The 22,864-nt window shown below is 41.3% G+C and overlaps 1 protein-coding gene across 3 annotated transcripts in view; it reads right to left on the minus strand.

The window, feature by feature from the left end:
* ALKAL1 (ALK and LTK ligand 1) overlaps positions 1–22,633 on the minus strand; it is a 152,221-nt gene extending 129,588 nt beyond the window's left edge. Inside the window, exons 1-2 of one of the 3 annotated variants that reach the window (XM_073631591.1) lie at positions 22,533–22,633; positions 20,127–20,434 (exon numbers count right to left, since the gene is read on the minus strand). In XM_073631591.1, coding sequence (XP_073487692.1) covers positions 20,127–20,418 — 292 coding nt within the window. In that variant the 5' untranslated portion in view covers positions 20,419–20,434; positions 22,533–22,633. Of the gene's footprint in view, positions 1–20,126; positions 20,899–22,532 lie in introns of those variants that run through there. The other 2 variants (XM_073631590.1, XM_073631589.1) reach the window with 2 other exon arrangements.
* Between the last annotated feature and the right edge of the window lie 231 nt (positions 22,634–22,864).

Here is a 22,864-nt window from a genome sequence, read left to right on the forward strand (position 1 = left end):
TATACTGGTGGGATGGGAAGGGGGCCTGTACTGGTACAGAGGGAGGGGAGCATGTACTGAAGAAGGGGGGGGTCTGTACTGGTAGGGAAAGACTGGCAGACCTTACTAGAAGAGGGTTCTGTACTGGAGTCTCTACTGGTGGGGAGGGGGTCTGTACAAGAGGGGGGCCTGTACTGGTGGAGACTGAGGGCATCTGTACTGGGGGTCAGTTTGTACTAAGTGGGGGCTGGGGGGAGGGGCTGTAAGGGGAGGGTTAAGGGCTGTAAGGGGAAATTGTACTGGGTGGATATTCAGAGCTGTGGGGGGAAGGGGGGGTCTGTACTTTGGGCGGTTATGGGCTTGGGGGGAAGGATTTTTGGTTACAGTCTGTGCACTGGCCTATGCATCACTTATCTGTGAACATTACACTCATTGTGTTACATACTTCTGATCCTTGTGCGTTATGCAATCCTGACCCCCTGATACAATAACAATATACAATAACTTATAAGCAGTCTCGACCCCGCTTCATACTATTGGCCACTGCACTCTGTACACAGACATATTCTTAATCACTGCACTCTAAGTGCATTATTCTTGAAGTTCTTCTTTAAGGTAGGCTGTGTGCAGGAAAAACACATTTTAATGGAACATTTTCATTTTTTTTAAAATGAGTGGCTCATGTAATTTGCTCTGTGTTGCAACTTAGGTCAACTGCATGGTGTTTTAAAGTCTTTTCATGTTTTTGGTGTCCATTCACACCACAGCAATGACTTTCAGTTTGTTCTTTAAAAATCCCACGTGTCATGCTGCCCTTCAACTATTCACAGACCTTCAAAAGCATTTCAATGCATCTGAAGACACATGGAAACATGTGTTAAAGCGCACATGATATTGCAGGCGTTTTCACTTGCCTCTGGCATGAATGAACTCTTATTAGAAAAAATAGGGGTGATGATGATGAGCAAAGAGAAGCTATCCACAACAAGCAATGAGAAGTCATGTGATAGAGATATAATCAATAAAGATATACAAATACTTATTAACACAGTTATGTAGTCACTAAATAAATGTGTTATATATTTCTAATATAAGTTGCATATGTGCCTGAATTTATACTGATATTAGCCTTCCACAATCCACTGCATAGTAGCAACATTCTGGGAGTGGGGGAAAGCCAGCCTTAAAAGCTAGTCAACAGGAAGCCAGTGAATATGGATAGTGATAACAAGAGACAACAGAATGAGCAGGGAGATGACTTACTAGTGTTCTGCTCCTTCTTAATTGTCCAGTCAGTAGGCAGGTAAACCCTGGATCACAAAATTGGCTGCACAGATGTAGCCAGGTGCCCACCGGCTCTATATATGTATCTATTTCCTGTTCAATCCCCTGCCACGTGTTTCCGTATGAGAGAAGTGCTTGGCTGTGTGTAAGCAGTGCTTAATAAGGCATTCCTGTGCTAATTATCCGCCAGCCACCCAGGGTGAGGGGGATTCCTGTCAGAGCCGTGATCGGGAGGGTGCTGTAAGAGACGTGAGCAGAGGGAGAGGGGGAAGGGGTTCAAGTGCTATATACCAAATGCTGACCTATATATATATATATATATATATATATATATATATATATATATATATATATATATATATAACCTATCTGTAATGCTGATCTATTTACCCAAGGCTGATGTATATACTCTATCTGTAATGCTGATCTATATACCCAAGACTGTAATGCTGATCTATATAACCAAGGCTCACTAATATACTCTATCTTTAATGCTGATCTATATACCCAAGGCTCACATATAAATACTATATCTGTAATGCTGATCTATATACCCAATACTGACATATATACCCTATCTGTAATGCTGATCTATATATCCAATGCTGATCTATATACACAATGCTGACCTATGTACCCTATCTGTAATGCTGACCTATAAGGGGTGGAGCTTATGAGAAATGGGAGGAGTAAAAAAGGAAGGGCAGGGTCTGGCACCCCCCCATACTAAACCTACACCAGCCACCACTGGTTGAGTTGTGTTTTCTATTACAATGCTGGGTTAATTGCACTACTTAGCAGAAGTGGTGCTACCTGAGAGGCAAGGGTTAACACCGTTAGCCAGGTTTTCCCAGGCCTTTTTGAGAAGTACTGCCCTCTGCTGACAACATATGAGAAAAAAGGCAAACTGTATCTAGGTGAGAGGTCCCCCGGTATAGCCTCAGTATGGGAAGAGAAGGAAGGCACTGCTGAGAATGTAGGAGCCACTTTGTTACTTTACCATCTCTTGTGGAAGCCCAGTCGGGGTTCCAAGGATATGGCCTTATGCTGCTGAATAGACTAAAAAACATTTTCACCTAATTAAAGTAAGACTACCTCATGGGGCGAACAAGGAGCACTTAGAAGATCGTGTCCTGGAATGTGTATGGAAGATGTCTTTGATAACTGTTCATCTGTTATGTTTAACTACTTCAGTAAAAGAACTTTGCCGATCCTTAAATTTCCTGGTCTGAAGTCACTAAAAGGGTGCATGCATGACGCATTCAGAGAACAGGGCTTGGCAAGGGACACAGAGGAGTTAGTGAAGATGCTGTACACATGTCTAACGAGCAGAGAAGCTATCCTAAGGAGGCTATAGTGTCATTGCTAAGGACTACAGTAATAGCGTCGTGTTCATAAGCAAGCAGCCATTAAGAAAAAGGGTGACATGGCAAGGATGATATGGCAAGGGTGACAGGGATCCTGGTTGTGAAGGAGCTTGGTGCTTAGGCTCCTTCCCTAGCAACCAGTTCCCCACTTACTGGGCCCAGCCCTGTGGCATGAGGCACTCTAGGGTCCTAGCCAGGGAGTCACAGGAGATGTAGTGAGGCCTCAGAAGAAGAATAAGCATGGGATATGTACAAGTGAGCTTTATAGTATCCAAGTGAAAAATAGGGATTGTTGTCACTGGGAGTGAGGTGACAGGTTGCTGAGTTGGTGGAGTCTGGTACAATCTCTGCGCTACCGGCTCAGAAATGCTGCACAACTTAAGCGAGAGAAGTATTCTAAAGTGTGATGAGGAACTGTGTCTGTAGTGAATGATGTGAAGTTACAGAAGTTGGCCACGGATTACCAAGAGTTAACTGTGTTTAGCAGAGAGGTCTTGCTTTTAAGATAAAGTGCCTCCCTAACTCTGTATCAGTTTGAAAGCTGGCCTCAGCCTATCTCTGGAGGCACTAGCAAGAGCTCACTCAAACTATGGCCCAGTAAGCCCCGTCCACAACTTTAGCTGGCCTCTCTCCTCTCACTTCCCTGCTGCGCTGAGGAATGGGTTGTGTATTCAATCTTCCACTCAATCCTGCTTACCCTCCCACAGTAATAAATTGGTTACAATCAGGGACAAGTGATGATGCAGCTGTTGAGGACTCTGGGACATGTACTCCTCAAGTAGCACTGCAAAATACAAGTGCATGGAGGTTGATGGATCTGTGGACTTCAATACTGAGGTTTTTTTTGCATCACAGAAGAATAGAGGGACGGTGTTTTCCTGGGCAAGTTATCAGAGAGCAGGACATACAGTGTACAGAAACCTGTGTGTGTGGACCAGGCGGCTCCTCTGGAGGTAACGCTACACAGAATTGAAAAGTATTTGTCATATAAAACAGTTCCATGCTGTGTGTTTAGCTGCATGCCTGGAGCACAGCGGCAGTAAAATTACACCTCAGTGGCTGCTATAAGATTCTGCAATTTATTATACCAACGATGGGGCACTATTCCTCCCCCTAATAGCATGGAGATGTTTACTCCCACTGCTGCCAGGAAAATGTCCACTTACACTGGCCACAGTCCACCCCCTAAAGCCTTAAGGATAATAAACTTGCCCTTTGTTTAGAAAAATTGGATACCCCTGATTTAGAGAACCTTCCAATAAAGTGTATCTAAACCCAAAAAACAAGAATTTTATATATTGCAGGTTAACAATTTTTAAATTTGGTTGCTGCATTGGATTTTTTTTTTACATTTTTTAGGCCTTTTTCCCCTTTTTTGATAGGCTGCATTATATTGCACTTTGTGCTTTTGGGTTTAGATATGCTTTAAATCTGAAGTCTTGGTATGACATTTATTGCACAGTTACATTAGTTCAGCTTGACACAATGTAAGTATGTGTAGCACCTTCTAGTGTACAGTGTAGTGAGGTAAATTTATGCTGACTCATAGTAGTTTGCGTGAGTCTGAATTTGCTGTGGGTTCAGCTAAGGTCAGGCTAGAAGGCTCTGCAGACCATGTCTCTATCACCTCCCCCTGGTTCTGGAGATCACATGGAAAATTCATGAAGCTAGTGGGTGGAGGTAAGGAGGCAGGGTCTGAATATTGATGAGAGTTTTGACCAATCCCCAGGCAGGAGGCCTGGTAGGGTGGAGGGTGGTCAGACTGGCCCATAAATATTGTGGAGCCTGGCCAGTTGTTGGTGGTGGTTGGAAGATGGAGTGCTGAGGCTGTATTGTGGAGCCTGGGAGGGGAGCCTGGGTCTGAGGGGGCTCTGCCTCCAGGCTGGAGCTGAAGAAGAAGAGAAGCTGAAGAGAGGAATCTCAACTACCCTTCAGTCTTATCCAGAAGACATCCTGGCTAGCATGGGAATACCTGGACAGCAGGAGGCCTGAACAGAGGTCTTGTCCAAAGCAGCACAATTCAGGGGACAGTGTGAGTACCTCTACACCCCCAGGGCCTACAAGGGAGAAGGCTGCCAGATGCAATATCCAGCATGCTTTTACAGGGACAGTGTCACAGCTAAACCTAAATCCCTTCTTCTGGGACACTTTTCAAGGCAGCCAGGTGGACTGGTATTTTCTGCAAGTGTTGGGACTTTGTGAAGTTCTACTAAGGAGACACAGTGCTCCTGCATACAGTCTGGAACGTTGCTATTTCTGCCAAAGGGACACAGTACTCCTGCATACAGCTGATACTCTGCTAGCTTCATTGAGGGGACATAGAGCTCCCGTGAGTGTGGAGACATTGCTATTCACCTCAGGGGACAGAGAGATCCTGGAAGAGGAAACTTTGCTACTGAGAGAGACTGCTATTATTCTGGAGGGAGTACAGTGCAGGATCTGCTTTTTTTGTGAACATAGAGAAGGAGGTTTTGTTCTACCAAGTCAAGTTGGACATCTCATTATCTCTTATCCCCATCCAAGCTGTTTTCCCTCAATAAAACAACAAAAGCAAGCTCATGGATTGGTTTACTGTCTCAGTATGGAAGGTGAAAAATGCATGTTGCCTGGCTGTGCAAGAAAAGGGGGACACAAAACACAGCGGCCCTCTAGGGGGTAGCGCTACATATGCATATCTCATACTTTAGTGACTACTGCGGAAGTTGCAAATCACTGTAATAATTGGTACTAGTAACCACAGGAAAATGCCCTGTATGTTTTTTTTTTTTTTTTTTTTTTTTTATGAATACAAGGCATTCTCAGAGTGAAAGATCTTGACATTACCTCCCTGCCTCTCTACTTGATCCATTATCCATTTAGAGAACAGCTTTCATTCATTAAAAAAATACAAGCCTTACTGCGATTGGTGACAGTGCTGAGTAAGCGAACCCCAGTGGTTGCAGTACTTTTTAGGCAAACAAAAAAAGATGCAGTTTTGTAGCGTTATTATTGTGATGAGTGTTAGTGCCGGTTCACATAGGGGCGACTTGTCAGGCGACATAGCCACCTGACAAGTTGCGCTCCATTATGTACTATGGAACCATTCTAATAGGAGCGACTCAAGTCGCTCTGACTTAGAAAAAGGTTCCTGTACTACTTTGGGATGACTTCAGGGTGACTTGCATTATGACTTCTATACAGAAGTCATTTTGCAAGCCGCCGCTGAAGTCGTGTGCAGATCACCTTGCAAAGTCGCGCTGCAAGTCGGGCTGCCCCTGTGTAAACCAGCACTTAATCTAATACAAAAAAATCTTTAAAAACTGGTGCCAAACTAAAGGATCGAATTGATAAATTCAACCTTGAAATCAGCTGTGTAATTAGACTTTGAAATATTGGAAAAAAGGGGCAAACTAATCATGAGTGTTTACAAGAGCTAACACTGGATTTTGCTAGAAGGCTGTGCTGCAGATAAAATTTGTTATGGCAGATATCTGAAAAGCGGAAGCAAATGGAGAGTGGGGACCTTTCTGGGATTCCTATTTCCCTATAATCCCCTGTAATGGTTATTTGTATTGTACCTTGGAATTGCCATGCTCCTACGAGACTCAGTATACCTATGTTTAATAAGGTCCTGATGTACAATACATTGTACTTCCAAAACCATACAATAGACATAGGGTAGAGAGTAGAAAGAAGAATCAGCCACAAATTTCCAATCCTGAATCTCTTCTAATTAGGGATTTAAGTTTTGTAAGGTCTCACCTTTCTTGCTTGTAGCTCACACACTGAGAGTTGGTCACACTGTCATAGAAATACTGTCTTTAGTTTACACCACCATCATATACTGTATAGTCTATACCTTAAAGTGATATTAAAGTTTAGTTTATTTATTTTTCATAAAAAACATGTCATACTTACCTACTCTGTTCAGGGGTTTTGCGCAGAGCAGCTCAGATCCTCTTCTTTTTGGGTCCCCTGCCAGTGCTCTTTGCCCCTCCCCCTCAAACAGTGCTGCCAGAGAAAGCTGCTTTCCCTGGGGGTACCGCTGCGTGCTCGCTCCTGAGCCACTTCTCTATGCATCCATAAGACATATAGCGCAGCGGCTCGCCCCCCCCCCCCCCCCCCCGCTCTCTCCTCATTGGCTCACTGGCTGTGTTTGACAGCAGTGGGAGCCAATATGCCCCCCACTGCTGTCTCAGCCAATGAGGTGGGAGAGTCCCCATACAGCCAAGGCTATCATGAACATCGCTGGATTGGAGGGGGCTCAGGTGAGGAGGTGAGGATTGGGGGGCTGGGGGGGGGGGGCGCTGCACACAAAAGGTTTTTTTAGCTTCATGCATATGCATGAAGGTGAAAAACCTTCGGCCTCTAGAACCACTTTGATTTTCTTTTAAAGTAAGCACAGCTTTTCTCATCTGCCATTTCAATCCACCATATTATCCTCTTTAAGTTTCTAAAATTCTAACATGAAAAAAATTATTATATTTTTTACCTTGGTGCAGATTTATACCAATTTTTGCATGAATAAAACCAAGGTACCTAGAGGTGCCTTTAGACGTCCTTATGAGTTTCAAGATTATAGAGTTATCTGAATATGAGCTTGGAAAGTCAATCCTCTCCCCTATTCTGCAATGGGGATAACAGGCGTATGCAAATAACCGTGGACACTTAGGCTGTACTAATAATGACAGGCTGACAGCAGCCATCGCTGTTTGCATGTATTTGCACACCAAGTGTATTCCAAAAGAACCTGGGTCTGTGAAGCACTATGAGGTATGAGGTAACATTGCTACAAAAGGTTAACTTGGCAAGGCTCAGGAAGAGGAGTGTAGTTGCTCTGAGTAACCAAGTCAAGGAACAAGCTATAAGCAACCAGTTGTTAAGCGAGGTACCTGGTAAGGCGACACGTCCTCTGGTAGTGAGGGGGTTGATGTTCTGGCCCCCTCCCTAGCGGTTCATCTCCCATGGTAACTGTGAGCAACCTAGGGTTATGGAGATCTATGGCCTGGTGACATGGTACGTGGAAGAAAGAGTTGTGTGAGAGCACGTATGAGCTCCATGTTAGGTGCACGGCTGGACCCCATTCTGTTACTGGGAGTGAGGTAACCGAGGTATGCTGGACTGGAGGAGTGGGCGCAGGCTCCGCACATCCCTCCTAATGCAAACATACAAGTTACAGTGAGTAGTGATATAGGACAAGTTGCTTTTCAGAGGAACTCTGCATTTTATTACTGCACACAGTGAAGGATTGTCTCTAAGTCAGGGAACTGCCCTAATGTTTGATGTTTCACATGACCGCAGTTTCCGCCTGGTTTCAGTCATTGGTGAGCATCCTCAGTGCAAAAGGTACCACTGCGTGCAGGGCAAGAAGACCCCGCCCACACACTTGGCGTAGTCGAAGAAGGACCTCTTCCCTCCTCACGCCAACATGCAACAGCTGCTGTCAGCCTGTCATTACTTTGTACAGGCTGAGCATCTGCCACTATTTTTATACATCTGTCAATTCAGCCGCAAGAATCTGCTGATTCTTCCCACTGGAATCCAGCGTACACAGTCAATTGCCATGTGAAGGAGGCCTAAGTGTGGCAAAATGCAAATTATCTCCAGAAGAGCCATTTTAAATATATTCTGCTAAAATCTAACATGGGTACAGCTTCCCCATGACGTTTCCAAATCATATCAATTTGATAAGGTTTTTCTTTTGTGGAACAGAGTGTAATCATATGAGGCCCATGGCATGTAAAAAATGAAACTGAACTCTGGAAGCTTTATTCAAAAAAGACAGAGGCCAGTATTGATTAAGGGCTCACTGAAGCTGATAATTTCCCCATTACTGACTTACCCTGCTTTAATCTGCAATGCATCTTTGTGTGGAGGTAACCATTTTGGTAGAGGAAGGTTTTTGTCAGAGCTTCCAGCAAAAACAGTGAGCAGCATTGTAGACACATCATAAAAATCAGTCAAAAGCAGCATTCCTTTAGATCTCACAGTGCGAATATACAACTAAAACAGTGTAGGCACAGGGTGTGTCAGGGAAAGTATCAGAAAGACCTGGCAAATATGCGCATTCGTACCGGCATTCAGCACGTACTGGATCATCTGTGTGCATGACGGCGCACGCAAGGCCCAGTGGCCCTTACAAGGACTGCAGTTCTCTTCATCAGTTGCTGGATTATCGTCAGCCTTTGTATCCTGTGTTCCTGTGTTTGCTTCTCTGCTTGGATTACCCATTACTAACCTGGCTTGCACCTGACCCGTTCTGGCTTTTCTCCTGGTTCTGACCCCAGCTTGCTTCCATGGACTTGCTACTGCCTCCTTTCCTGTGTTTGACCCTGGCTTGATCTTCACCACACTCCTGCCTCTGTTCCTGATTGACCTCCTGTGTTTGAACCTGGATTTTGTTTCTGACTTCACTTCCTGCTCAGCCCAGCTGTCAAGAACTGCCAGCTCTTCCAGAGAGTCACCTGCCTTGCCTGACTTCCCTGCTCTCCGGTGTCCTTTTATCTGGAACCACCAGGCAACTACATCGCTGGCAACCCGTGCTTCTTTGGGTGCAGCACCCTCTGTTATTACCCTCAGGGGTAATCTGCCCACAGCTGCAATGGGAGCCCTCTCATCACTTCAGCCTCAGGTATGTGACAGGGTGTGTAGGCATATTCACACGCCAGGAAAAACACCGCTATTTTTCAGAAGGAATTCGGACAGAGGTAGATTTTTCATGGTACTACATAGGCACAAAACCATATCTAAATGTCACCTTTAACACAACAAATCTTCACTTTTTGAGGTCAAGTTCACTTTATACTTTATACAAATTGTCCCACTGAGCCACATAGGACATGAGCAGTTGTGATAAGTGCAGAACTTTTCCTTTTTGACTATTAGAGATCCAAATAGGGATGAGCTTGGATTTGGTTTGAACCCAGAAGTTAGCTGTTCTTGCTGGGGTAATGAGCTGCGGATGCAAGATTCACCACCCCGCAGCTGCACATACTCAAAGGGACGGGGATTCTTGTGACATCATTTGATCTAATATGACCACATGGCCATAATATTTATTAAATACAACTTTATATAAACACTGCTTCATATGTCATTCATGTATACAAAAAGTCAAATTTGATCCAATATTCTAAACTAAATTATTTCACAAACCAAAATAAGAGCTCCTTAGAATGGTAGCTAAGTTGTATCTAAAGAAAAAGCTAACTGTTCACAGATGATTTCAACATTCCATTTTCTCAATCGGTCTTTTCTTACAAGTATTTTAGAAAACAAAGCCTACGGCTGTAGAGTAGACTCAATGTACAGAAACACAAACCCTTTGGCAACCAAAAAGGTCCCACATGTGTATTTTGAGTGTTCATTTGTTTTATTGGTTTAGTTGTTTGTTTGAAGTTAATCACCTTATGCCTAATAAACACATATGTGAAGTGGCAAAAGAATGAGCTTTAACGCCCACACACCACACATGTGCATTGCTGGGTGGATGATTTTTCTGTGATGTGAGCACGCTCACTGTACTCCCAGCACAGAGGCTAAGCTGTGAAAGACAGCTCCTGGTCCCCGCTAATGATCAGTAGCCAGCAGGATTGGCTCCCAATTATGTGATTACAGTGACAGCCAATCACAGTGGTCACATGATCTGCTCATCTTTCCTGTCTCCCGGCATTGGACACCAGAGCAGGCAGGACGGGGTTAAACTTTAAAGCAAAGACCTCTTCATGGAAAATCACATGCAAGATTACGTGACTTCGCAAAGTTAAATGCATTTATTTTACAGACATATGAAATTTTAGTACATGGCATAGACAATTTCATGCAACTAGTGTGAACTATATAAAGACGTCCTTGGAAAAAAATGTAAGGTCCACTTACGCTGTCCAGGCCCCCTCCCACTTAAATCACAGACTATTAGTAGGTGTGAAATGTATTTTACGATTTCAATTATGCTTAACCTACCCCTGCCTCTGACTGGAAATCACCATCCTAGCAAGAAGATTTCTGGGCAATGTAGAGCAGGCAAAATCACACCTTTCCTTTACATGAGCATCTTCTCCTGGAGATTTCAGCTGCTCTGTATTAGCCAGGATCTAGCCAGAAGGATTGTGCTTTCATCCTCGCCTAGGCACCACAGGCAGAAGACAGGATGAGGTTAAGTAAAGACCCTAAGTTTTTTCTTTACTGGTAGATTTTACACCTGCTAATAGTAGGTAATTTGTGAAGAGGGCCCAGTTCGACTGGACCTTGTGTCTGCATAGTATTTGCATAAAATAGTACTAAAAACTCCATATGTCTGTAAGATTAATGCACATAACTTTCCTAACTTTAAGTAGATTGTTCTAGCATGGGATTTTCCATGAAGTAACCCCTTGCTTAACTCCAGGCAAACAGTTAAATACATAGTTGAAATACATATGTGGGATGCATTTTGCTTGCCAAAGGATTTGCATTTCTGTACATTGAGTCATGATATTAATACAACCCTGCAAAGCTTGCTAAGCTTTCCGACCAGAATCTTCAATAGCGTGGTCAAACAGTACAGCTTGGTCACCCCCTGCTTCCAGCTTATGAATGGATGGTGAAAATTGCAGTAGCAGGTTGATAAGCTCATCACTGAGCGCTTTCCTCTTGCAAGTTCCTTGTCAACATATGTGTATGCAGCACACCTGATTGGCCCTAATGATCTAGCGATGCCCATTACTCTCCCTTTCCCTCTCTATACTATAAAGGGAATGTACAGAAGGCTGATAAATCAAAAACAGGTACTTATAATAGTTACATTTAAAAGGGGGATTTAATGCATCTCCATGCAAAGTTTTTTTAATTTTGGATAGAGGTGGAGAGAATATCCCCCCCATTGGGCACCAGTGTTCTCCCCCACCCCTCATAGGCACTATTGCTGCCCCTCCTGCCCACTGACATTAATATTCGCCACACCCTGCGGGGTACTATTGTTCCCCTTTACCCCTCACTGGGCACTATTTTCTCATCACTCCCCCTGAGCTATATTGTTCCACCTCACCCTTTGCTAAGCACTAATGTTCTCTCCACCCCACACTAGGTACTATTGTTCTTAACTACTCCTCACTGGGAACTGCTGTTTTCCTCTACCATCCCTTGGACACTGTTGTATTTCTCTACCCCTCACTGAAAACTTTTGTTCTCCCCACCACTAACTGGTCATTGTTGGTCCTCCCCACTCCATGCTGGACACTATTATACACCCAAATCCATCTCTGGGCACTATTGTTCTCCCCCACTCCCTGGTGGGCACTGTTTCCCTCACGTTCTGCTGGACAATAATGTTTCCCCCATCCCCCTCTTGGAACTCTTGCCACACCCCCCACCTGGACACTTTAATCCCTCCCAGCACTTACTGGGAACTATTGTTTGCCCTGCTAAGCCCTATTGTTCACTTTACCCCTCTCTGGGCACTATAATTTACCCCACCACCTACTTAGTACAATTTTCCTCCCAGTGGCACCTTACTCTGGAACGTTCAAAACCAAACTGACCCCAGGCCATTTTTCCCCTCAACTTTCTACCCTTAATTTTTTTGGGGGGGAGTCCAAGGACTGCAGATTGTGTACAGTGTATACAATATGTTGGCAGATACTCTATTTAACTATGGTTCTTTAAGCAATACCCAATATTTAGTACAATTTAGCCATGTCCACTTTTGGACACACGTCCCAAAGTTGAGAGATATGTAGTGATTTCTCATGCCTTTGGCTACCCTACACATGTAGCACTGAAAGCTCTAATTTGATTGTTTTTCATATGTGGCACATCACTCTTAAATAAAGTCCTGGTTTAGGACAGATTTTAATGCGTAACTTCACCATAAATGGAAAGTTCCACTTTTTTTAAACCCCCCCCCCCCTCCAAATCTTCCTCCCAAAATCATCTTTCCCCCAAACATCCCCCCCTCCAAGTACAAAATTGCGTCTCCCTCCCCCCCACAATGCCAACTTCCAGTACAAAATATTTACCCCAGCACAAATCTTTGTTTATCCCCCCCTTTTGAGAACCCTAGTACTCAAGTACGGTTCATATGCGTATAAAGGCAGACGTCCCAATATATTTGATCTCAGTGATGGTCACATGGCATGCTGGAATATATTGTTCTACAACAGCTCAGGAGCAGCAAGTTTTATTGCTGTGACGCCTGACTACACATATTTGTTTTGGATTAAACAGGAGGAGACACTTCTGCCTCATTTCAGCTGGTAGTTGACTGTTGTAGAGTCATGTACTAGGTGTGCCTTTTACTGAGCTATGGGCTGGGGGAAGGGCTGCAATCATTGACTTGTCCTCTTCTAGCCCTACCATGGGCTCTGACCAACTGAGGCAAAAACTAGTCCAGCATTATTGGCTTTTGCTTCAAACTAAATCACAAAAAGAGGACATCAACTCAGCACAAAGGCTTTTCCACAGAGCTTCATTCCTTTATACAAGAAACATCATTCCCTGCGCAGTCAGCTCCCAATTAGTCATCCTGCCTTTCGACAAAACTTTGTCATTTGTTGAACAGCACTTTACTTAAAAAGCACAAAGCTGAAACTAATTTTATTTTTTTTTTCCTTTGAAGCCAGTGCAAACATCTTGAATAGGGGATGACTTACAGTAGTCTTTTAAGTGTGCTTTTTAGTTTCTTATTTACAAACTGTTTTAGGTTATTAACTTACATGAGAACATCTGATTGCTCTCTAAGGCTCCATTCACACTAGCGCGTTTTTTGATGCATTTTGCATTTTGCAGAAATGCACGTGAATTTTTTAACATGGGTTCCTATGGAACATGTTCACATCAATGCCTTTTTGTTTCTCTGCATTTTTGGAAAGGGTCGGGGACTTTTTTTCATGCAAAAAGCGTTTTGCATGTAATGGATTTCAATGGACAAGCATCAAAAACGCAAGTGCACCGTTTTTGCAGCGTTTTTGCAGCGTTTTTGATGCGTTTTTGCCGTTTTTTTTTTTTTTTTTTTTTTTTTAGACTGTAAAAAAAAACTGTAAAAAAAAAAAAAAAACCCGCAAAACGCAAGTCGCGGGAAAAACGCCGCAAAAACGCCGCAAAAACGCTGCTCAAAAACGTGGCAAGCATGAAAAAAAAACCTCCAAAAACGCCCAAAAGCAACATGCATAGGTGTGAATCGAGCCTTAGGCTGGTTGTAGATGGGAAGATTCAATGACATTCAAATGAAAGCTGACGAATCAAACAACAGTCACAACATTCCAGGTATATAAATTGCTGATGGACAATAAAAATGAATGTCGGTCAGTGTGATTTGACAACTTTAAAAATTAATTCTCAACAGATTAACATTTTTTTTTAATCCATTCCAATTATTTTCTAAATTACAGAAAAATGTACTTTTTTTCGAAATATCCATTCAAATTATTTTCTAAATTACAGGCAAATTATAATCTAATAGACCTTCTACTGTGAACAGCACAAACAGTGGTTTACCACTCTAAAAATCGCAGGAGTCACATAAATCATAAAATATATTATTATTATTTGCTCATTTACAACCTTTAGAAGAATGTGATAATAATAACTTTTAAGGCTGGATTCACACCTATACATTTTTAGTGCTTTTTGTATTTTGCAGATTTGCACTACAGAACGTATTCCATAGGAAACCATGGTGAATGGACTGTAGTGCAAATCTGAAAAATGCAAAAAGCACTAAAAAAAAGGTGTGAATCCAGCCTTAAACTTTAGAGGTTAAAAATTAAGGCTATCTTTTCATCTGATGTGATGGAGTTATATAGGACTCTTGCACATGGGTGAAAAAAACACTTGTAGCCGTGTAGGAAAAAATGCAGCCTGCTCTACTTTTTGTTCTGCACCGGAAACTGACTGGAACTGACTGCACTGGTGTAAACTAGAGCCATTGGAATACATGGAAAACACTGTGCATGCATTTTTAGGCTCCATTCACACTAGCGCGTTTTTGATGCATTTTGCAGAAATGCATGGGAATTTTTTAACATGGGTTCCTATGGAACATGTTCACATCAATGCCTTTTTGTACCTCTGCATTAGAGGTCGACCGATATGGGTTTTTCTCTGGCCGATGCCGATGCCGATATTTAGAAATCGCAGTGGCCGATGGCCGATATGTGATGCCGATTTTTTTGGGCCGATATATTAGGCCGATTTTTTTTTTTTTTTTCCCCTTCATCTCATAAAATCTAACATTTAGACCCCTTTCACACTGGGGCTTTTTTCAGGCGCTTTTGGGCTAAAAATAGCGCCTGTAAAGTGCCTGTAAAACGGCTCCCCTGCAGTCTCAGTGTGATATCCTGAGTGCTTTCACACTGAGGCGATGCGCTGGCAGGAGGTTAAAAAAAAGTCCTGCAAGCAGCATCTTTGGAGCGGTGTATACCACCACTCCTGCCCATTGAAATGAATGCACACCGCTGCCAAAGCGCCTGCAAAGCGTTTCGGCAGCGGCGCTTCAGGCGCGCATTTAACCTCTTCCTCGGCTGCTGCTGGGTGATAAGCTCCCCGCTAGCAGCCGAATAGCGCCGCTAAAATGACGGTAAAGCGCCGCTAAAACTAGCAGCGTTTTACCGTCAACGCATGCCCGCTCCAGTGTGAAAGCAACCTAAAGTGATACAGAAATTTTTTTTACATTTAAACATTTATTAAACAAAACAAACCTCCAATCAGTTCACTTGTATGTAGAATTTAGATTAAAAAAAATATAAAAAAAAAACTATATCTTAAAAATTAATACACAAAAACAGGTAATCAAAACTTTTGGACAAAAAAAAAATGGGCTAACTTTACTGCTTAGTTTTTTTTTTTAATTTATTAGTGTATTTTTTTTTTAAATTGCGTTTGAAAGACCGCTGCGCAAATACCGTGTGACATAAAATATTGCAACAACCGCTATTTTATTCCCTAGGGTCTCTGCTAAAAAAAATATATATAATGTTTGGGGGTTCTAAGTGATTTTCTAGCAGAAAATACAGGATTTTTACTTGTAAGCAACAAGTGTCAGAAAAGATTTAGTCTTTAAATGGTTAAACTGAAAACTTCTCCACGGAGTTCAGTCTATTGATAAAAAAGAACTTGAAGAGATACAAATGTATCTTCTTATCAGACTTGGCAGGCTGCCCAGAGAAGGAGAGAAGATAACTTTCAGGCAACTTGCATTGACTTATATTACAGAAGTCATTTGCAAGTCACGGCTGAAGTTATAATCGGCCTTTTTTATCAGCACAATCGGCCGATGCCGATTAAGTAAAAAACGCCAAATATCGGCCGATATATCGGCCGGCCGATATATCGGTCGACCTCTACTCTGCATTTTTGGAAAGGGTCAGGGACTTTTTTTCATGCAAAATGCAGCGTTTTGCATGTAATAGAATTCAATGGACCAGCATCAAAAACGCAAGTGCAGCGTTTTTGCAGCATTTTTACAGCGTTTTTTATGCTTTTTTTTTTTTTTTTAAGTTAAAAAAAAAGTAAAAAAAAAACAAAAACGCAAAACGTGGCTAAAATGCTGTAAAAACACTACAAAAACGCTACTCAAAAACGTGGCAAGCATGACAAAAAAAACTCCAAAAACGCTCAAAAGCAACATGCATAGGTGTGAATCCAGCCTTAGTGCAGAATAAAGAACACAGAGCTGCATCTGAACTAGCATTCAATGTGTGTTTGATGCAGAATAAAACTGCTCTTCACTGCATGTGGTGTTAACTGGCCCTTAGAGATCTGAACACAGGTGCATTGCTGTCTATGGAATCGCATTTTGTACTTTGAATTGCATTATTTATGGTTGCGTGCATATAGTCGAATGCCTTTCTTCTTTTTTTTTGTGTGTGTGATGGTCTGAAGTTGTATACAAAGAAAGCTTTTCACCTGATGTCATGGAGTTATATCAACTATATAAGATATTTATGAAGACATATATAGGAAATGGGTGATATTGCCTGTGGTCTGAAGAAATTGGTGATCTTGATTGTGGAATGATTGTCATTTGTACCAAAGATCTTTATTAGTTGACCATCATTATTAAAGTTGGAATTTCTTGTCTGTTTCCCAACAGGCGAGCTAATCTTTTATAAATGTGTTTTTCCATCATAGGAAATATAGATACAAAATAAACATGCACTTTTCTAAACTACCATTAAGACATTAGCTGACACAATTACCTTTTTTTTTTAATAATTATCTTTTTTGGTCAGGATATTACAGATAGTGGAAAGATCTTTCATATGAAGGTGGACAAGCTTGCTGAGCATTGTGTAATGTGCGGCAATCACATTATCAAAATTCCAAATAAATAGACATCCTGATTTGCCCAGTTTAGACCCCCAATAGGCAGTGCTGACTTGATTACTTCCAAACCATACATAATCAGACAGTTTGGGTGTCTAAATACCTGTACTTCAGAGTAGGTCAACGTTTTACAATTTTAATTAATGTTATTGGCACACACACATATACACAAGAGAGCCTTGATAATGTGGGAACCCAATAAACTGAGCCTGAGATCAAACATCCACACTCCCCTACTCACCTGAAACACAGTATAACAACTTTATGGGATCTAATTTAAAGTGTATTTCCAGCCTAAATTTTTGGAAAGAGTTGGGGAAGGATTAGAATCCCTGACCAGTTTTTACAACTATCTGGAGCTCCATTAGAGAGATTTTCCTACCATTTATAGTGACAACCATTTATCCGACAGAAAGTGAGTGAAAATACGCAACATAGACAGAAATCAAAAGTTAGGCAGGCCGTACGCGGTGCAAACTTCTTTCCAGGAAAGAAATTTGCACGATTCCCCCATCAACACAGACAGTGCTGACAGGGGAATCCCTCCTGCTGAGCTATTTTCTGCTCCTTGCGGGGGGGGGGCAGGTGGGGGAAACCATCCCCTCCGGGAGAAGACAGTGATTATCGCTACTGGCTACAGTAGCTGCTAGTGATAATCGTAAGAGAATCCAGCAGGCTGGTTGTACCCAAGTTCGATCGATCGATCAGCTTGGTACATTCAGCTTGCCAATTAACAATTTGAATCTTGGCCAGTTCCTGCTGTGCCAGCCATGTATGGCTTGCCTTAAAGCCAGCCGTAGATTACTCCGTTTTTTTTGGTCAGCCAGCGGGCTGATCAAAAAAAGCTGAACGGATTCCCCCATCCACACAAGTGGGCTGGATGAAGGAATGCTTCCGCTGCACTATTGTATCCTGAGAGTGGGGCTCCTCTGCTGTCAGAATTCACTGATCAGCGCTACATCCAATTGGCTACAGGTGCTGATCGAACAAAAACTAACCAGCAGCTACATTCGAGAGGAGTCAATCATTATATCGACTCCTCTCGATTGGCCATAGATGGATTTAAATTCATTGGTGCATATATATATATATATATATATATATATATATATATATATATGCAAAGCACAGCAGTTTAGTGGTTAGCACTTTACCCTGCAACACTGGGGTCCTCAGTTCAAATTCCTAATCACAACACTACCTGCCTAAAGATTGATGAGCGCCTATTAAAATTGCCCCTAGTATGTGTATAAAACACACACAAGAGGGCGCAATTCCTTGTGTATTACCACCGCACAATTTATTGAATCCTTAATAACAAATAGATACTCACAAACAAATGAAATCAACAGGCTTGTAACTCATATGTTTCAGCCTTGAGCAGTGAGTCCCATCACGAAAACATCTGATTGGAAATCAAATGCATTTCTGGAGTCAAACCCCCTTCCTCTGAGCTCTATCAGCTCTGAGAAAGGGGGATTGACTCACAAAATGCATTACCTTACCAATCAGATGTTTTCGTGATGGGGCTCAAGGCTGAAACATATGAGTTACAAGCCTGTTGATTTTATTTGTGAGTATCTATTTGTTATTTGCGATTCAATAAATTGTGTGGTGGTAATACATGAGGAGTTATGCCCTATTGTGTGTGTTTTTTTACAGTTTAATGGGGATTTCCCCATCTGTGGAGGGCTGCACCTGAAGAAGCACTGAGCACCTAAATACTCTCTGGAGCAGCTTGGTGTAGATGGTTCATGCACCAGACCTACTGGCCGTTAGATTGAGCGCTGGAGTGTGTTTTGATGGTTGAGAGTTCTAGTACGTGTATGCATGTGAGGTAGAGACCCTAGATGGTAAGCTATATATAGAAACATAGAAAAGTGACAGCAGAAAATAGTAGTCCATTGAGTTTCCCCCCTTTTTTTTATTTTGTTAACTTTGCTGTCTGACAATAGATCTATTTTTATCCCAAGCTTGTTACTGTTGACTATCTCACTACCTTTGCTGGTAGTTTATTCTAAGCATCAACTACCCTTTCAGTAAAATAATACTTTCTAAGATTAGTTTTAAACTTTCCTCCAGTTAGTTTGAGGTCATGTCCTCGTGTTCTTGATTTTGGTTTCATATTGAAAAAACTGCCCTCCTGAACCTTATTCACCCCCTTGATATATTTAAAGGTTTCAATCATGTCTCCTCTTTCCCTCCTTTTCTCCAGACTGTACATATTAAATTCCTGAAGTCATTATCAATATGTTTTATCCCCCACTCCTTTCACCATTTTTGTTTTGTTACCCGTCTATGGACTTGTTCTATCTAATCAATATCTTTGTGTAAGTGAGGTCTCCAGAACTGGACACAGTATTCTAAATGAGATCTCACTAAAGATCTATATGGGGGTATCAGAACCTCCTTCCCCCTGCTGGTGATCCCTCTATTGATAACTAAAGACCTATATAGGGGAATCTGAACCTCCTCCCTCCTGCTGGTGATCCCTCTAGTGATGCATCCTATATGGACTAATGTGAATGCACATGGACTGATGTGAATGACATGGACTAATCTGAATGTGAAAATCTGCAATATGCTGTATAAATGTATATGTATGTATAGATAGATAGATAGATAGATAGATAGATAGATAGATAGATAGATAGATAGATAGATAGATAGATAGATAGATGTATTAGTGTTGGAGATTTTTCCTTGCTTCCTAGCTGACACTGACTAGCACTAAAAACCTCACAGGGGTTCTAATCATGCTCTAGCCAAAATCATAAAAAACATTTTGGCTTAACTTAAATTTTATCCCCCAGTATGTTTTATGTACTTAGTAACTTTCCTTTACAAATAAAAAAAAGTTCTGCTTTGATAAAGTACAATGTAGCAATGTTAGTTCCTTTAGCAGTGCTGGCTGAGGTTGTGCCTGTACACACCAATGATCCCCTTCCAGGGACTGGCTGACAATCAGTGTAACCAGGGCAGTATAATGGAAGTAGACAGACATGATCCCAGCATGAAATCTGCTCATCTTCTCCCTGTAAAGCGATTAGTGACTGTCTAAGGAGTGCGGAGGGCTTTCTAAGGGGAGAGAAAACTCTGGCTTAGGGATTGGATTATACCGTCCAAACTTCATGGTGTAATGACAAAAAAAAAAAAAAAGAAGGTGATGGTGACAGAGCAAAGACATCCGAGGATCCTAGTGAGCAGAGGACTTACCTGAGTATCTCTTACTGCTGCTCTTTGGAGATGAAGCTGATCTCTCCCTGGATGACAGTCTTTGAATGCCATGTTCAGCAGAATAAGCAGGACCATCGTTGTACCGCCTGGTAATGACTTTTCCACTCTCTCTGCTGCTGCTGCTGCTACTACTACTGTCCCCAATGTGCACAATGAGATCTAGAAGAGTTCTCCTGTCGCTGGCTGTCACTTCACTGATGGCCTGGACTGAAGATGTGACCAGTAATAAGGAGATGGCCAGTACTGCCTGCCATTTCCTCGCCCTCTGCATCTCTCCCTTTGTGATCCTGGGGAAGAGAGAGGGAGGAAGACAATTGTTACACATGCTAGCTTCTGCCCCCCATCACCTCCGGGCTGCTCATGGTGGAAAACACAGGACCACCTCTATGTCCCTGGGACAACGATCACAACCGGATTCTCAACCAAAAAAAAGTGCAAAAAAAAAAAAACCGCAAAATGACAAGATCCGCTAACGCCGCCAATGTACTAACTTAGCAGTCATCAGTTATTCCTCCAACTGTTATAATCCATCCAACTAGCCCACACTCCTCCCAGGGTACGATTATTCACAGCAACTAATAGCATGGCAATGACTATCCTCCCTAATTGACTGGCCAGACTCTCTCCTCCCATTCCACATCTTCCACATCCCTTCCAGGGCACATGGAGAGCCAGGATTAGAAGAAGGTATTAACAAGGCAGAGCACATAATGCCATCCCATAATGCGAGCCCATAATGCCATCCCATAATGCGAGCCCATAATGCCATCCTGCCTGTGTTTGGGATTCATTTAGCTTTCTTCTTTATGGGGATCGCTACACTGAAAGCTGGATGGTCAGGACCGTCTAGGAGAGTATAGAGGAGAGCCCGATCGTGCATGTGTCACAGCTGAACCTTGAATCAATTACATGTTATGTATAGTGCATTTTTACAAGGTAGTACCAGGATTACTGCTATACATTCTCTTTGATCAGCACAGCAAAGAAGACATTTTTGGGTTAAAAGACAGATGCACTTTACTGTTGTACCTTGCTTGTATGCAGGACTGGATTTGTACCCACACATACATTGAATTATGTATATATCTATCCACATAAAACATGTGTATGCATAGGAGTTCCATTCTCTTCGATCAGCAGATAAAAGATGACATTTTAGGGTTAAAAGACAGATGCACTTTGTAGTTGAACCTTGCTTAACAGTGGATTTGTGCCCATACATCATTTGAAATATTTATATATATATATATATATATATATATATATATATCCAGATAAAAGATGTATGCATGTAAGGCAAATATATATATCCAGATAAAATGTGTATGCATATAAGCCAAATTATAGATATATTATATTAAATGGAATGTCCTATCTAAATTCTATACATACTGTATATGTATATATCCAGATATCACACATGTATGTACATAAGTTGAATTATATCTATATCTTATATATAATATAGATATAGAGAGATAGATAGAAAGATGGATAGATCGATCGATCGATAGATAGATAGAACACATGTATTCATATAAGTTGAACTACATATATCAAGACCAGATAGACCAGAACATATGTATGCATACAAGTTGAATATATATATATCTATAGAGAGAGAGAGAGAGAGAGAGAGAGATAGGACATGTGTATCCAGATAAAATGTGTATGCATATAAGCCAAATAGATATAGATATAATATATCTATATATATAATAATATATAATATATGAAATGAAATATGTAACTCAACTTATATGCACACACATGTCCTATCTGAATTATATATATATATATATATATATATATATATATATATATATATATATATATATATATATATATATATATATATATATATATATATACATACATATATATATACATATATATATATATATATATATATATATATATATATATACAGATATTACACATGTATGTACATAAGTTGAAATATCTATCTATCTATCTATCTATCTATCTATCTATCTATCTATCTATCTATCTATCTATCTATCTATCTATCTATCTATCTATCTCATATTTATGCATACAAGTTGAATATTTATATAGATAGGACATGTGTATGCATATAAGTTTATATGTTCAAATATATATTCCCAGATACGACATATATATGCACATAAGTTGGATTCAAATATATATCCAGATAGAACACATGTGTTCATATACATTTAATTTTATATATCCAGTCCAGATAGAACACGTGTATGAATATGAGCTGAAAAGTTTTATATATATATAAACTGCAAACATCTATGAACATCTATGCATATACATTGTGGTCTATACATCTATTACTAACTATGCCAGGAATGCTGACCTATATGATGCTGTACAGATGTTGCAGTAACTTACCTCTTGTGAGTTGGATATATTCCCAATACTGATGCTGTGCAGAGCCTTGCCAAGTGCAGACAAGTTAAAAGAACTACAATCTTTTCATATCCAAACACCTGTCTTATATATATATGTCCTCTAGGTGGTTGTTCAGGCTAATAATATTGACATTAGGTGGGTGGCAGGTAATGAAGACATCTTTGGTAATTCATTCTTTGAGTCACTCTGGCTCTTCCTGGCATACTGTATTACCATCCCCCCATCCCAAGTGGATAGCAATTGAGAGCCATTTATTATACTGAGTCAGATATATTTGTGAATTAGATTCTCCCTCTAGATCAGGAAATGCC

This window comes from Aquarana catesbeiana, linkage group LG05 (genome assembly GCF_042186555.1).
Source record: "Aquarana catesbeiana isolate 2022-GZ linkage group LG05, ASM4218655v1, whole genome shotgun sequence".
NCBI lineage: Eukaryota > Metazoa > Chordata > Amphibia > Anura > Ranidae > Aquarana > Aquarana catesbeiana.